Here is a 16,814-nt window from a genome sequence, read left to right on the forward strand (position 1 = left end):
CCCTGGGATGCCTCTGCCGCTGACCCCGAGCTATCCCTGTGCGGCTGAGCTCCAGCTTGGCTTTCTCCAGGAAGTTTCTCTGACCCTCTGTGAGCTTCTGGTGTCCCGCCTTACCTCTGCCACTGCCCTGGTCGCATTGAATAATGGCCCCAGTTTGTCTCCTGGGACAGTGTCTTCGTCATTCTAGACACCTAGAGAGGCGTCTGCCTCTCTAGGACCTGTCTTGGTGCCTGGCACGTGGAAGATGCTCTCAGTCTATGTTTCAAGCAGACCCCGCTGGCTTCATGGGGCTCCCTACTGAGTCTGCGCCCCCTATAGCCTGTAGGCGCTGCAGCCAGCGAGCCCGTAGTCAGCGACACTCGTGGAACTATGAAACGCATGGTTAGAACTCACTCCTCCTAAGCGCTTTCTTAACCTCCGATTTAGCAATCTCCAATTAGCAATTTTGCAAGATCCACTTTCCTTGGCTTTCTGGAAGGCTTCTCTACTAAGCTACCTTTCCCTTGGGCAGGAGAAAACGAGGGGACTACATGTACTAACTGGATGAAGGGGTGGGGAGGAAGGCCGGTTAACATTCAGCTAAGAGAGAAATGATTTCTCCTATCAGCAATAAAGACTGAGAGCTCCATCAGAAAGTGAGCCCGGGCCACAGAGCCTGGCAAGGCGGGCAGGGAGGGAAATCTGCCGGCCTCATCGCCAGGAGTAAAGGCGGCTGAGGGCAGAGACCGCCGCTGGGAGGCAGGGGAGCGCCCCGACATCCAGAGGCCTGGCCTTGGGAGGTGAACCCCGTCCTTCCTCCTTCCCTCCTTTCTGAGCCAGCCCTGCGCCCCTCAGCAAGATGACTCGCACTGTTCAGGCTTTGGACCCGGAATTCAGAGCCCTGCCTCTCGGAACCGTTTCTCCCAGTGCTCTCGTTTGCTCTGACCTTATCGTAAAAGGAAGCCACGTGATGTCTATTTATGGTAGCGATCTGGTCTGGGGAGAAGGAGGCTCGCAGGACGTGAAATCCAAGGGCTGATGAAATTGCTCTGGCCTCTGCATCTCGCCATGCCATGAATGAATAAACGGGCGTGGGGGCAGGGCGCTGAAATCAAACTCCAGTGTTATCTGACAGGCAAGTTCCTTCTTGAGTGCCATGTAGGTAATTTGTTCTATAAATCAGAGCTTATAAAGCAGTTAGGAGTTAATAGAGCTCAAATTCAATAGCTTTAATATGAGAAGTGCAGAGAGAAAAGATGGGGGAAATGCCCTCATTTGGCCTGGTAGGGAAGATGTTTAGCTTTTAAAAATATAACCATTTGCTTTCTGTTTTGAATATAGGTACATTTTGCGGAAAAAGAGTGGCCAGTGAGACAGATACAGCCAAGGATACAAGAGAGGTCCAAGCCTAGAGCAGTGTTTTAACCGGAGACACATCGAGAGGCATGTGGGGTCGTATTTTGTGTATGGTTTCAGACCCCGTCCTCCCTGACTGCAGAAATGAAGCATAAAAACCTGAGAACAGGTTCAGTGACCAAGAGCATCGGCTCCTCCCCGAGGCCTCCGTGTGCCCATCACAGGGACGAAGGAAACAGAACAGTGTGGTGAGACAGTGCAGGGGTCCTCATTTCTCCAGACACGTGTCTTCAGCAGATGTGAGTGGGGGTAAAAGCAGAGGTCCAGGCTGGCATTGTCAGAGGTGTAAGAGGCTTAACAGTAATGTGTTTTCCTCTCCCATCTGTTAAAAAACCACGAGTTCTCAGCATTACCTCCAATTCCAGCTTCTGCCTTTCCATATTTGTCTCTCCCATCTCTGACAGAGAGAAACTTATCTCCCATTTTTCCAGTCCCTTTGTTTGACACCTGTCTCCTGACCTGCGGACTGCCATTCACCTGTGGGCTGACCTCCCAACCCCCCAACGCAGTTAGGGTCTGCCTGGTCCCGACAACCCACCTTGTTCACATCTAGTGTCTAGTGTCCTTTTGACGAATAGAGGAAGGAAAAAGCCAATAAGTATTTTACAAATTAGTAAGGGAAGAGGAAGAGTTTCAATAGTCTGAGAGCTTTCTCGCTTTCTAGTACCAGACATTCCAAGCTCATCTTGTCCTTTCTTTTGCCCAGACTTGGAATCAACCAAGGGGCCCTAACTCCTTTGAGTGGGACATGGTGTTTAGAGACCACAGTCTGGGAGCCGAGTGCTTTGTTACTGGCTGGTTATTAGTTTCTAGGCCTCTTTTGAGTAGAAAGAACTGGAAAAACTTTTTATTTTAAAGAGAGGATGTGTAATGAGTTCATGCTTAGATTTCTAGCTTAAATTTAGGATGATAGAGTTTTTATTTATTGTCTTTGGTTTTATATTTGTTTCTTTTTCCTCTCATGCTGAAAATCTCGGTTCCTGGAACCATTAACGTCATTACTTATTTGTTTTATCCATATATAATTTACATGTAATACATATTATATAACATATAATATAGTACATTTAATTTATGCGATATATTTCAGGAAAAGACCAATATTATTGCTAACCATATGATTACTGAAAACAATTTAAGATTTATATGCCTTTTTTTTTTATAAAATCTTTGAACGATCTCATCGGGGATGGGCGGTAAAATGACTTACTTTTGAAATAGTTCCTGAGTGGTCGAGCCATCAACTTTACACAGTTACATCTATTTGTTTCGCTTTGCTTGTGTTTGTAGGGAATTTTTTCATTTCATTTTAGTTTTGGTTTATAATTAAATAGAGCATTGACATGCTTCCGAAGTCAAAATTGAAAGACGAGGTATAGTTAGTCTAGTTCCATCCTTGTCTTCTCTACACCTTTCCCTCTTTCCCCGTTTCTGTGATCTTAGTTTTTAGGTTTTCCTTTTTTGTTTAATATAAATAAATACCTTCATGTACTTGGACCCCCCTCCCCGCCTCGCCCCATCCGGTGGCAGCGCACAGTACACGTTTTTCTCCTCTGGACTCTTAATGTCAACGCACTTGTTTTGTGGCTTTACAAAGTGGCAAAGGACCCAGGTTCATGGTCAAGGGGCCATGTCAAGAGCCTGGGGAACAGGTTTATATTCTTCAACTTTCTAAGTATTTTGAACTCCTCTTGTGTATCCAGAATGGGTATCATTGGTCATTTACTGAGTGCACGCCACGAGCCAGGCATTTTATATGCTGTATTAGTTATTTATTGCCGCGGAACATATAAAAATCAACATCTTAGCTTAAAGCAACAGACAGGTATGATCTCACAGTTTCTGTGGGTCAGAAGTCTGGGTGCAGCTGAGCTGAGTCTTCTGGCGATGGGTGTCCCCAGGGCTGAGGTCAAGGTGTCCCCAGGGCTGCAGCCACCTCAAGGCTCGGCTGGGCGAGGACCCACGTCCAAGCTCGCTCGCGTGGTTGTTGGCAGGGTTCAGTTCCTGGCAGCCTGTTGGCTGGAGGCTGCCCTCAGGTCCTTGCCATGCGGACCTCTCTATAAAGCTGCTCACAATGGAGTAGCGGAGGAGGCAAGTGAGAGAGGGAGAGAGAGGGAGAGGGAGCGAGGAGAGGAGGAAGGTCAGCAAGTCATCATCTTTTATGGCCTCATTTCTGAAGCGGCGTCCCATCAGTCCCGCCATGTTATTTCATGTCTGTGACGCTCCGGAAAGGGCAAAAGGAGAACAGACCAGCGGCACTGGGGGAGGGGCTGGCCACAGTGGGGCAGAGGAGGGAATTTGGGGGGCAGAGGAGGGAATTTGGGGGGCAGTGCAATGTTCTTTATATTGACTGTGGCAGTGGTTATACAACTCTTTGCATTTCTCAAACCCCAGAGCACTGTTGACCAAAGAGTGAATTTTACTGTATGGAAGTTTTTAAATAAAAATTTTAAAGTTAAAAAAGGAAAACCCTCATTGTTTTCAAAGAAAGGAAGAAGAAAGTTGTGATACATCCAAATTTAGGGATTTTGAAATGCATTTAATTTCATTTTGGAGTGTTTTTTATTTATTTATTTTTTAATCAGAGGCGGGGAACTGGTAATCGATGAACTCCTTACTCAGACGTGGTGAGTAGCCAGGCACATTCTGGGACCTCATGCGTGTCTTGTTGTTTAATCCTAACACATTCGGAAGGACAGGATTATCAGCCCCACTCCACAGGGGATCAACCGAGGCTCAGAGAAGTGAATTACGGCCAAGTCAAAAGGAAGGTGATGGAGCAGGGATCGGAACCCGGGTCTGCAGAGTCCAAAAGGTGTCATGCTCTTCCCTATTGCCCAGACTTTTCTCAAGGTCATGCAGCTTTACAGTAAAAGGCTGCTTTGTTTCCCTCCTGCAGCCCTTCATTGTGAAGGGGTCGCTCCCGGCATGGTCTCGGAGGTGCTGAGATCGCTTGCCTGCCTCCTCTTAAGGGGAGTCCCCATTCTCTCAGTCGATCCTTACTTTCTTTTCATTTTATTTTCTTCCTGTTGCTCGCTTTCTTTATCCAGCGTATTGGTGTCCCAAGGCCACCATAACAAAGTACCACAAACCGAGTGGCTTCAAACCACAGACATTTATTCTCTCGCAGTTCTAGAGGTTAGCAGCCCCAAATCAAGGTGTCAGCTCCCACTGGCAGCTCTGAGGAAGGATCCCTCCCGCCTCTTCCAGCTTCTGGTGGCCCCAGCCTCGGCTTGGAACCACATCACTCGTCTCTGCCTCTGTCTTCACGTGGCCTTCCTTCCTGTGTCTCTGCGTCTCTGTGTGTCCCCGCCTCTTCGTGTAAGGACACCAGACAGTGGATTTAGGGCCCACCTTCACTCCATGATGATTTCATCTCGAGATGAAAGGAACTAATTGTCTGTAAAGACCCCCTTTTCATATAAAGTCACATTCACAGGAACAGGGGGTCAGTCCTCGAACATGTCCTTTTGGGAACACGGTTCAACCCACTACGTTCGGTAGGACTTGCTTTGAGGGGGCAGAGGCAAGCCGGAGCCTTGGTCCTCACTGCTGGTCCCGCAGCCTTCACTGTCCTCTGCCTCATCTCCAGACCTGGGCCGGGGGGGTCTCCCCTATCTCCTCTGTCCCGCCTGGGGGAGGGGGCTGCGGAGGTGAGCTGGAGTTGCCACTTAGCAGAGAATCGCAAACAGCCTTCCCAGTGAACCCGGTTGCTTCTCCCTCCCCACTTTCCCCAGCACTTTTCCCTGCGGTGTCCCTGGCGAAACAAGCTGACGGGTGACAGGAAGGGGATTATGGATTAGAAAAGCACCTGCTAACGTAGCCTTTTATGATGGGGTGCTTTTCTGAATCGAGCTTCCCAAGCCAGTCGACGTGCCTAGCATCCTCCCCGACCTCCCGTACTGCCAGGAACACCTTGATCTTCCTGTGGGGATCCCCGTCTTTCCTGAAGCCATGTAGTTGGGCAGGGCCAACCCCACCCCAGCTCCTCCCTCTAGCTTCTTTCAGCTCCCTGCCCTCTGCCTCTTTCCCCCGCAGCCTCCTCTCCTCCCCCAGATCTTTGCTCTTCCGCAGCCTTGCCTCGTCCCCTGCTGCCCCCCACTCAGCCGACCGGCCAGGGGCAGGCTGTGCTGCCCCACGCAGGCCTGCCCACCAGCCCCAAGCAAGATGCATTTAAGTAAAAACCTGATTGCGCACACAAAAACACAAGCCCGGGCTCCACGCTTTATATGTTCGCAGAGTCAGAAGAGAGAGGAAGGTTGTAGGTGAGCTCGAGGGTGTAGATTCATTTGGGGTGGGGGGATGCGGGCGATTAGCTCCTTCGCTGAGGTCTTTGATTATTGCGGTCGCTGAGCTCTGATTTCACCCTGCCCCCCCGCACCCCTCGCCGGGTCTTGGTTTCTGCCCGGCTGTGTGCTGCCTCCTTCCTCACCCTTGGAGTTTCAGGGCTTCCATCCTGAGCCCTGGGCCAGGGTCCACTCCTGCCACCTGCAGCTCTCTGGCCCTGATGCCCACAGGCTCCCCGCCCTGGTGCCCCTGGCCTTTGCCATCACTTAACCAACCTGTGGCCCTCTTTGCCAGGAACTTGTGAACTTGGCAGTTTCTCAGATCCCTGGGAAACATGGGAGCTGCCAGCCCTACAGGGTTTTGTGCTCAAGGGAGAAAATGGTTGGAAAAAAAAATTCCGTGTACAACTGGGATTTGCTGCCAAATGAGAAAGCTCATTTATTACCAAAGACGTGGGGTGCAGAACACTTGACCAGCATTCGATCAATCTCCTTTGCTGTCAGGAAGGCTGAGCAGAAGAGCTGTGGAATCCAGGATTCAGGACAGAGATGCCACCTTATTCCCTGCCACTCCAATCCCCTCCCCTCCTACCCCTGCTCTACCTATCTGACCTCCAGGGGGCACCAGATCTCCACCCAATGTGGCAAAGGGGGCGAGCCAGGGAGCCTGGGGGCTGGGGTGGAGGGTGAGGGGATAAAGGGGTGGGAAGAAAGCAGGGCATCCCCCTAAAGTCACATTCGGGGCACACTGATCTATTGCCAGGGTGCAACGCATAGAGTCCTGCAAGATTCAGAACATCCCTAAATCGCCACATTTGAGGAAAATGGATGAAAAGCTGATCAAACAGACGTTTGATGCCGGGATGAAAAGGAAACGGGTCCAGTACGTTGGAGCGGGAGGCAAAGTGTGGGCTGGAGCGCTGACAGCTGGAGGTGGAGTCTTCCATCACCCATCATGCCTGAAGGAGAAAATGAAACGAGGCCTCCCCGGCTCTCCTTCTCCAGCCTGGCTGCTGCTGTGGCACAGCTGGCGGGCAGAGCGCCCAGGGTGGGCAGGGGCAGGCGCGGGCCAGGGCGGCGGGGATTCTGGGGCCCAGCTTGCTGGTAAACCACAGCCCAGTTTGGAGTTTGGCTCGGAAAGCTCGATTCAGAAATAGCACCCCTTCTCCATGCCTGGGGAGATAGATGAGCTCCCCAAACCAGGCTCCTGGGGTCACCCCAGCAGAACTCTAGATGGTGATATTCCCCAGACAGGAGCTGGCTGCCTTACTAGGGAGGATAGCCCCACACCCAGCCAGCGGCTCTCACAGGTCGCGGGCAGTCTCCCGCTTTTTATGACCTCTCTTCGCCCCATCTGTTTTTCCAGGTGGGGCAATATGAACTGCTGTCACCTCCCTGAGGAGGAAGGTGAGACTCAGAGAGCCCTGGACTTGCCCAAGGCCCCAAGGGTAGGAGTAGCAACTGGGCCTTGAACACAGGTCTCCTGCCTTCAAGTCCAGATTCAAGTGCCTCTAAGGCAGAGGCCACACCTACCGGGAAGGTTGTTTCTGGAAGCCTTGGCCTTCTGAGCGAGATGGAAAACTAGCAGGAGTTTAGGCGCTGCCAGCTCTTTGGAGCACTCTCTCTGGAAGGGCCAAAGAGTGGCCCGGCTCCGTCTGCCTGGATGTGCCCGCTGGGTCGGTGCCGTTCAGTCAAAACCGATTCGGCGTTTGCCGCCGAATTGCAATATGTAATTGCAGTGTGTTCCCATGGCCATACGTTTCTGGAACGTTGACAAATGTGAGACATTTTAACCTCCGTGAAGTCTCTTTCCGCTCCTTTTTTTCCCCTTCGTTCATCAGTGGGAGCATCCCCAGGAGCCGTGAATGAAGAAAAGCGAATCAGTGAACATGATGGAAAAAAGATTTAAATGTCTTGCTGATACGACGAGAAATAGCAACATCACCAAAGATAACACAGAACTCCTAATAAGCACCTGCCGTGGGGGCAGCGAAGCCACACTGGGTAATGAGTGTCGTCCATCCAGGTTGCATTTAAGGTTGGTCTCTGCGTGAGAAAACTCGACACGCTCTACATTCTTACTGCTCATCCATGAAGAAAAGTTGGTCCACGTTCGTATTCTCTCTATAGAACTCCCCAGCATCCTTGTCGGACAGAGGCGACGTATGACCTCACGGGGAATGTGTCACAGAGGCGGTCGGGTGGTTAATACAAAATATCCTGTTCCTTTCCTGAATTGCGTGATGTTTATGGTATTTGTCAGCTTCTTAGAATTTGTAACTTGAGGACGTCTATTCTCCTTAGCAGGGGACGTTAACGTTCACCGTCACACCTAAGTTTGGCTTTGTGATTGCTGGTTAGTTTTTTCGATGAGAGGCCCCACAAAATTGTGTAAGCCTCAGACCCCAACTTCCTCTGTGCTGTGAACGGGCGTTTGATAGAGAAGAGAGGGGCTCGGTGGCCGACTTGCTTCTCTCAGCCCGGGTTCAAAGGGGAACCGTGTCCCTCACGGGGGGCCGTGAGGTCATGTGTGTAAACGGCCTGCAGGCCCCCCGGGCCCTCATCAGGTCCAGTCCCTTGCCCCTCCCCTAGGTCTTTCTCTGAGGCATATGCCACGAAGATGGTTTCAGTTCCTCCCCGGGCCGTGCTTCGTGCCTGAGTGTCATCCTCGCCTACACTTCGAGCTTCCTCACCCAGAGCCTGAGGAAGCCTTTTCCTAAATCAAAATGGCCCGTGGACGATCTCAGCCAACGAGGCAAGGGGTTGGTATAAGAGTGGGATGCAGGGGACAGGGAGGGGTCTTGTAAAGCAGTCTGAGTCCCTACAGGTCACCTGATGGGTCTCTCCAGGGAAGGGAGGGGCTCAGGCTTAGCCATGTGGGAAGTACACATTAGTCAGCATCATGGATAACCAAGAAAAAGGACCCATGTAGCAAGTGGCTCCCACACCCCCAGGGGAAGGAAGGGCTTCCCGGGGCATAGCGGGGTATAGCAGACGGCCAACCAGCAGCTGGTCGGCCCCACCCCCAACTTGGAGGAAATGGGGGACCCAAAAAGAGGCGTCTGTCCAGAATGACGGAGGGGGCCATGTCACACTGGGCACCAGGGAGCTACAGCAGGAGGAGCCCTCCATGGGGAAGGGTCTGGAAGCCACTTGGGGGAATGGACAGGACTAGGGAGAAAGGAAGCCTGTGGCCACAAACTCCTGTCCCCACCTGTGGGAAGGACAGAGACCTGCTTGGGAACCCGGAGAAGGGCCTGGGGTGCAAACTCCGAGGAAGTCTGTACGTCCAGGGCCCAGGGCTGGGGCTGCTCCCTGAGCTTGAGAGAACCGCCCCCCCTTCACTGGCAGAACAAGACCGGAAAGGGAGGGAGGGGAAGGGGGGAAAGAGGGAAAGTGGAGGAGGAGACCCCTGTGGAGAGGGGCAGCGACCCAGACAGCCCACTGAGCCTGTCCCCCACCCTCCCTCACCTCCGGGTACCCCCTCGCTCCTCCCCACGTTCCCCAAGCAGCCAAGGCTTCCTGCTCCCACCCTCCTCACCTGGCCCAGAGGCACAGCTGTGGCCTCGGCCGCTCACCCCTGGCCCCCAGGGCTGTTCAATAGTCCCCTCCCCTCCCCCTCAGCTGTCACACCTGTGTCCCTGGGAAGATGTCTGTGACATAGGGATCTCAGATCCTGCCCGCTGCCCGCCCAGAGGAAAGAAAGGGAAAGGGCGAGGCGGAGTCTTGTTTCTTCCGTGTCCTCGGCACTTTGCACAGAACCCTGACCCCGGGCCCCCTTTGAATTGAAGGGCGAACTCCATTGTGAGGCCAACTTCCCTGTTGCTTTACAGTTCTGCATGCCAGCCGGTTCTTTCCTAAGGTGGGCCAGATTCTGGTTTCCAGATTCTGACATCTACTTCCTACAAGTCTGTAAGCAGAGCCCTATCTACCTCTTATTAATTTGATTGGAAGTGGCCATGGGGCCCTTTATGCCTGGGTGTTAAGGGACTCTTCTCCCAGTTTCCTGCTTGTCTGTTCGTTCGTTCAGGAGATCCCTGTGTTTGGCTAGAGCACCTGCAAAGATGCAGGTGTCACCACCTGGGAAGTAGGGGCTGCCGTAGGTAGAGCAGGTGAGGGGCTGGGGGGGAGACACGGCTGCAGAGAGCTCTCAGTCTAGCCCAGGAGCGCAGATCCCCCCAAAGACTGTCAGAAGGCGGTGCTCATGCGCAGGCAGAATGGGATTCAAACCCCAGGTCTGCCCTCGATGGCTGTGTGGCCTTAGAAAAGTGACTTCTCTTCTCTGAACCTGTTTCCTCATCTCTGATAGAACCTGCCTGGCAGGGTGGCTGAGAGGATAGATGGGGCCCAACATCTGGCGGAGATGAGTTTCCATTGCTCCTTGGGCCCTCACCTCCCCACAACCCCAGACCACCCAGGCCCAGCAGTGGTCGGTTCCCCACGGTGGGGGAGGGGCGTCAGAGGAGGCAGAAAGGCTGTGAGTGAGGAGCGAGGTCCAGGCCCTGGGCCAGGGACCAAGGGCCTCCTGCCCACTCTGAGGTCGGCTGCATCCCGCAAGGAGCCCGGCCTGGGTCCCACGGGCAGTTCCGGGATGGCCATGGCCTGGATGCGTCTCATCTTCCAGAAGGTGCTGACACAGGACAAGCGGATAGTCTTGGGAAGAGAAGAAAGGAAAAGTCATGGCCGGCAGGGCACAGGGAAGCCGTGACTCAGACACCGGCTCCCAGCCAGGAAGGCGGCTGCTGCTTGCGGGTCCTTTGGCCCAAGTCAGATGAAAAATGCCTGAAAACACTTTCCTTTGGTCCTCAGCAGAGGTGGGGAGTTTCCAGGGGCGGAGGCTGCTGAGTGAAGCCCTAAGGCCTCTGGCTGCTGCTCCTCTGCTGTGACCCAGTGGAAGTATCGGAAGATGCGAAGGGCGAGACTCAGCTGATTTTCAACCTTTTTCTATCCGGACAAAGAACGGACTGTGGTTCTTGCCAATCTCTTGAAGGTTCCTGGTCCTATAAAGGTGGTGGTGTCTCTCCAGTGTCGAGGGAAGTTTGTGGAGAGTGAGGTTTCACTCCGGTGAATGCGGAAGTCGCTTAACTTCCAAACGGGGTGCCTTCCGGGGGAAAGACTTTCCACTCAGAAACCGCGTGTACCGTCAGTGAGGCCAGGCTCCCAGGGCGGCCAGGAAGCTGCTGAAGCCACTGTGCCCCGAACAGCTGCGCACATGAGGGGAAAACAGTAGAAATGGATACTAGTTGCAATACCAGTAATTTTTTTTAATCAGAAAAATAAATGGGTTTAATTATCTGACTGTTGACACTGGAGGCAGAAGGTGGTTTTGCGAGAGGGTGGGAGGAGGGAGGCCTTCCCAGCCCGGTTCCCCGGGGGCCCCTCTCCTGCCCCAGCCGCCTGCCCTGTCTCTTCCAGTCCTGGGAGCTTCTCACCAAGCCTTCGTGAGTGCTGTGGCCTCGGCTTCCACGGCAGGCTCAGCCTGCTCTGGGCTCGTGTCCCCATCACGCTGGGTTCCCGCCAAACTGTGGCTTAGACGTGCAGGTGTCACGCTCTGCCCTAGATGGACAGTGTGTAGGGACAGGGCCTGGCCCTGAGCAATGCCCTGGAGAGGTTTGTTGAATGAAGGAACAGGTGACTCAAAGTTCCTCGTGAGTCACCGGAGGGGCTTCTGGACCCCTACGGGGATTGGAGGCACTGGCCTGGGTTCTTTGCCGTCTACGAACCTAAGGCCTCCAGACTGAGACCCAGGTTTCTCATGGGGGTTTGAGGGAGCCGGCCCAGCCCCAGGGCAGTGGGAAGGAACCTGCTGGGCAGAGAGGAGAGAGGGGAGCAGGAGATACGCGGAGCTGGTGGCAGTGTGAGGGGCTTCTGGACCCCTACGGGAATTGGAGGCACTGGCCTGGGTTCTTTGCCGTCTACGAACCTAAGGCCTCCAGACTGAGACCCAGGTTTCTCATGGGGGTTTGAGGGAGCCGGCCCAGCCCCAGGGCAGTGGGAAGGAACCTGCTGGGCAGAGAGGAGAGAGGGGAGCAGGAGATACGCGGAGCTGGTGGCAGTCCCTGGGAGAGTCCCCTGCCACCACCAGCCCCTGCACCTGCCTCTGGAGCCTTAATGGGGCCAGATCCCAGACCATACTCCACTCTGCCTGGAGGTCCTCCCTCTCCTGCCCCTCCTCGCGGTCCCACTCCCCACCCTTCCTCAGGGTCCCCCTGCTGGCTCATCCCAGAACTGTCATCCTCCACAGACCTTCATTCATAACGACACGCCATCGGGAGCTGTACCTGCCCCATCTCCCCTTGCCAGACCCTTGTCCTTCTTTGTGAATCCCCCAAGCCCCTCAGAAAGAAACCTACAAGGAGAGGCGCTCAGTGAAGGTTTATGGCAGGGCAGCTGCTTCCAGCCACCACCTTATTCTTCGCAATGGGCCTTCACCTCTGTCGCTCCAACGGCTCATCCAATCCGTACGCGGCACGAGGTGGATACTCACCGCCTTCCATACTATAGATGAGGAAAGTGCCCCCACTGGCTTAGGAGGTAAGGCAAGCGGAGGGGACTTGCTCGAGAGTCCCAGGACACTATGCTGGCTTTTCGAGTGGGGAGAGAGGAAGGAGCAAATCTCTTTGAAGGGCTCTCCCTGGCCGGTGGCCAGGCTGCCCATCACCAGGCCCACAGCCTCTAGGGATTCTGCCTCCGAAAGTGCTTTGGGCGGTTTCTCAAGTGTGAGAACCAGGGTCTGTTAAAATCCAGATCCCCTGGCCTCCCAAAGCCTCCTGGAGCTAAATCTCTGGGGTGAGGCCAGGAATCTGAATAATTAGCAGCTGCCACACGCACCCCTCTGCCCCATAGAACCGTAGAACTGTGCGGGGCGACAATGCATGAACTAGCCTCACAGGAGGCTAATCGTCTCCTTAACTGGCTGAACTCACTATGGGGAGCCCTGCCCGAAAAGGTTGTCACTGCAAGGCAAGGGGACCGGTTTGCCTGGTAGCCCATCCCTGGCTCCAACGATGGTTCCCCAGGAGGGGTTTGGGAAGTGTTCCCAGCCACAACGGCTTGTTAGAACAGAGAGGAGCTGTGTTCCCTCAGCACGTTCCTGGGCCGGCTTGCCCTTGACCCCACCCCCACCCCTACCACTTTCTCATGTGGCCTCATGAGCCCCTGGCCTGGCCTTGCTGGGCAGCCAGAGATACCTGGTGGGGAAAGAAGCAATCCGAGGAGGAAGACGTTGCAGGCAAGGGTATTCCTGCAGGCCACCAGGTGGCGCCATTGACACAGGACAGTCGGGGGTGGGGGAGGTGGGGGAGGTGGAGGGTAGGGGCTATTCATTGTGGCAGGGAGGGGAAGGAGGTGGCACCATTAGTGCAAAAACTTTGAGGCTCTGGTGCCTGCTACAGAGGACCTCCAGTAATGGCCTCCTGCTTGTCAATCAGAGACGCATTCGTGCCAAGGGCCCAAGCCTAACAAGGCCTTGGCACGTGGCAAGCACGGAATAAATGCTGAGGATGACTCCGCGTTTGCTGCTTCAGGTCTTCGGGACTATTTCCAGCGTAGCAGGGGCTGGGAGGGGGCGCTAGCGCCACGGAAGCGAGGAGAGTCGTCTCTAACTCTGGGTATGTGGTCAACAGGAAAACCCTGGACCCTGGTCCCCAGTACGCCTCTGGTCCCCTCCGTGACCCCGGGCCAGGTCAGCTTTCCAGCCTGGGCAGGAAGCTCGCAGCCGCGTGTAGGGTGCGTAGATTCCGGGGTACGCCTCTGGTCCCCTCCGTGACCCCGAGCAGGCCACGTACTCTGTTTTTCTCCATCACTAAGTCTGTAGGATAAGGACTGTAACACCAGCCCTCCCGGGGGGACCGGGCGAACGGCTCGTGCTGGTGCTTACTTGCTGTGTGGCCCTGGGCAGATGGCTCACACTCTCTGGACTTTAGGTTCCTCGTCTGTAAAATAGGAGCAGTAACAGCCACCACCACCCCCAGATTTCTGAGGACTGAAGTAGGCAATGCCTGAAACAAATAATGAACAGGAAGAAATACGGGGCGGCCGGGGCTGAGAAAGGACTTTGGAGATGGGCCAGCTCAGCTTTCCAGCCTGGGCAGAAAGCTCGCAGCCGCGTGTAGGGTGCGTAGATTCCGGGTGGGTTTGCACACCTCCGGTAACAGAGAGCTCACTCCCTCCCGAGAGAAGCTGGTACACCGCGGGCCAGCCCACAGCTGGATGGTCTCCCTCAACTGGGTCGTGGCTGGTTCTCAGGGCTGAACCATGGCCCGGGCCTAGTGGTCAGTTCCCTTCCCAGAGCGAGTGGGGTCAGTGCCACCCAGCTGCCCACTGCTGCGTGGTACAGAAAGGGGACCGCGAAGGCAAACCTGGGTGTTGCTGGGAGGGGCGGGGTTTTGCCCTCCAACGCAGTGGTCCTTGAGGGAGGGCATGGAAGGAGCCGGTCAATCCGCCCCTGGAGCCTCGGGCAGTGGGCACCCGAGGACAGGGTGGAGAGCGGACGGGGGGTGCTCTGGATCTCAGGCACTGGCCAGTGCAGAGGGCATTATGAAGGGGCCCCTCCACCTGGTGGGCTCCTCGTGGTGCTGGAGCCTGTGGGGAGGAAGGAGGTGACTTCCCACAGTGGGCGGGGGGAGGAGAACAGGCCCCTTCCCAGGGCACTTCTGCTTCCTGTGCATCTGCTTGCATCCCGGGCGGGGGTGGGGGGCAGGGGGACGTGGAGAACGGAGCATCAGAAGCGGACGCGGCCAGGCCCGGGCCTCACACTCACTGGCTCACGCACCTTCGCTCGCTCCCTCACCCCCGGCAGGTGCGGGCCTGTGTGGGGTTCCGGTTTCCTCCCTACACAGGGAGAGCCATGAGGGCAAAATCGTGTCTCATGTTTTGTGCTTCCATTGCCTGGCACACAGTAGGTGCTTAATAAGTATAGGTGGGAACTAATCTGCAAACGGGCCAGCAATTGGGGTCCGGTTTGGACGGCTTTAGTCGTCATGTGGACAAGGCGCCTCAGGACTGCAGGGGACATCGGTCCTCCCCCACTTCCTCCTCCGTCAGGGCTGCCACCTCCTCCCTGGAGTCCTCCTCTTTGCTGTGTACACACTCCTACCTTTGAGGTAGGCGGGAGCAGAGATTAGGAGCACGGAGGCTGGGGCTGTCCCCAGAGTCGCTTCCCCTGGACACACTTCTTAGCTGTGTGGCTCTGGGCAAATTTTATTTTAACCTCCCTGTGCCTCAGTGTCCTCGTCTGTAAGATGGAGGTGTCATAGTACACACCTCGCGGGATTACGGGGAGGATTAGATCGATCTGTCGATTAAAAGCGTCTGAACAGTGTCGTGCCGGTAACGGCTCTGAACTGCTGTTCTTGCTAGGCTGTGCCCAGTCACTGCTCTCCTGTCCTGGACGGGGGCTCCTCGAGGCTGGGGTCTGTCACTTCCACATCCTTCTGCTGAGGCCAGTGCCTGGTGCACACAGGCACTCAGCAAAATGGGAAGGGATGGCCGGATGGATGGATGGACGGGCGGGGCAGACGACTGGACGAGAGCAAGTGCCGAAACGCGCTGTCCCCCAGGGACTCGCCTGCGGTCTCTGCTGTGGGCCGAAAGGCTGCCCCCTGGGGAGGCCAACGGGGCCAGTACCCTCCACTCCTTGTTTCACCCACTTATTCACGGTTCCCACCAAGGGCCTGGGGAGGAAAAGCCGATGGATCCAAGTTCGGTGAGTTCACTGCTTGTCACCCACCTGGGTGATGGGAGATGGACTGACAGAAAGGAGGTTTCCGAATGTGCTGTGGGCCCGTCCCCGTCCCCGTCCCCCTGGCTCCCGAGGCCCTGACAGCGCAGCCTGGCCGGCTGGCGCCCCACCCGAGGCCCGTCTGTGCCTCTCCCCAGGAGGCTGTGTGGCTTCCAGCAGCTCAGAAACTGCACGATGACCCAAGGTGCCATGGCCTTTACTTTTCCAGTCACGTCTGTGCTCTACGGCCTAGGAGCCTGCCTGGGGAGGGTGTGAGCCCACCCCACCCGAGTCCTGCCATCCTTCTGAGGCTTTTTGGGAGCCTACTCTGTGCCAGTCTCAATATTAGGCATCCACCTACACAGTAAGCCTAGGAGGAAGGCACTTTACCCCTCAGGCCCATTCATCCAGGCACCGGTGTTTATCGATCACATCCTAGGTGCCGGCTCTGTGCTCGGCACAGGGGCGTCACAGGTGAAGAAGATAAACAAGAGGCCTCAGGCGGTCTAGAGGCCGTAGGTAGGATCCAGGCCCAGAGGCAGCAAAGTTCCGGAGCTCAGGGCTGCACACCGGAGCATGGGCTGCAGTGTGAGGGCTCCGAGGGCTGGGGGCGGAGGCAGAGCAGCCCAGGTGAGACGGTGCCGTGTCCGTGTTCCGAGGCAGCCTGGCACTTGGCCGCCTCCCAATGCCAAATCGTAAAAAGACTCCTAGAGGCACAGACAACGCCTCTAAAACACTCCCTCCGTGCGCAGAAGCATTAACGTGACGTCTATCACCATGGCATCGAGGTGCTTAGACAACCTGCTCCCCCCAGGAGCTCAGAAACAGCGTGAAGCAGATTATCTGTGTCTGACTGTGACATATGCGATCATGTATCATAGTGATGGATCAACAGTCAATACCACTGGGGTCCCCCTCCGCCCCCCAGCCGGTGGGAACCGTCTTGCATTCATATGTCTTCCCCACCTGGTGGGCGGTCCCCACTCCTGCCTGCAGCCCTCCCAGCACTCCCCGTGTCGGTGGGAGAGATCTTCTGGCTTCCATCATTCACGTCCAAGGCAGCTGGGGGAGGGGAGACACCTTGGGCAAAGGACAGAAACTGAGCCCCATTTTGCCACCATTGGGGGCCGCGGTGGAAGGTGGGGGGAATGCCAGCCCCACATACCTGCCCTGGTCCTGGGCACGTTGCTTTGTCTCTTAGGGGTGTAATTTTCTCCTTTGTGCAATTGGGATCATAACATTTATCTTGAGGGTTGATGGGGAAAGGAGGTGGAGCACTTAGCAGGTGCTGAAACTCAGCCACCTTCCCCCCTGCTTCCCCCAAGTGCTGCGTTCCTCACCGTGCCCCCAACTCCTTCCGCCACTCCAGACACGCGGCAGACGCCTTTCCCCTACCCCATTCGGCTTGGCCC

The 16,814-nt window shown here is 55.5% G+C and overlaps 1 protein-coding gene across 1 annotated transcript in view; it reads left to right on the forward strand.

Annotated features, from left to right (window-relative positions):
* Nucleotides 1-6,505: 6,505 nt before the first annotated feature.
* NFAM1 (NFAT activating protein with ITAM motif 1) overlaps nt 6,506-16,814 on the forward strand; it is a 38,811-nt gene continuing 28,502 nt past the window's right edge. The window contains exons 1-4 of the mRNA XM_015593528.2: nt 6,506-6,564; nt 7,048-7,129; nt 10,672-10,729; nt 13,112-13,291. Of these exons, the coding sequence (XP_015449014.1) occupies nt 6,506-6,564; nt 7,048-7,129; nt 10,672-10,729; nt 13,112-13,291 (379 nt within the window). The remainder of the gene's footprint in view (nt 6,565-7,047; nt 7,130-10,671; nt 10,730-13,111; nt 13,292-16,814) is intronic.

This window comes from Pteropus alecto, unplaced genomic scaffold (assembly GCF_000325575.1).
Source record: "Pteropus alecto unplaced genomic scaffold, ASM32557v1 scaffold157, whole genome shotgun sequence".
NCBI lineage: Eukaryota > Metazoa > Chordata > Mammalia > Chiroptera > Pteropodidae > Pteropus > Pteropus alecto.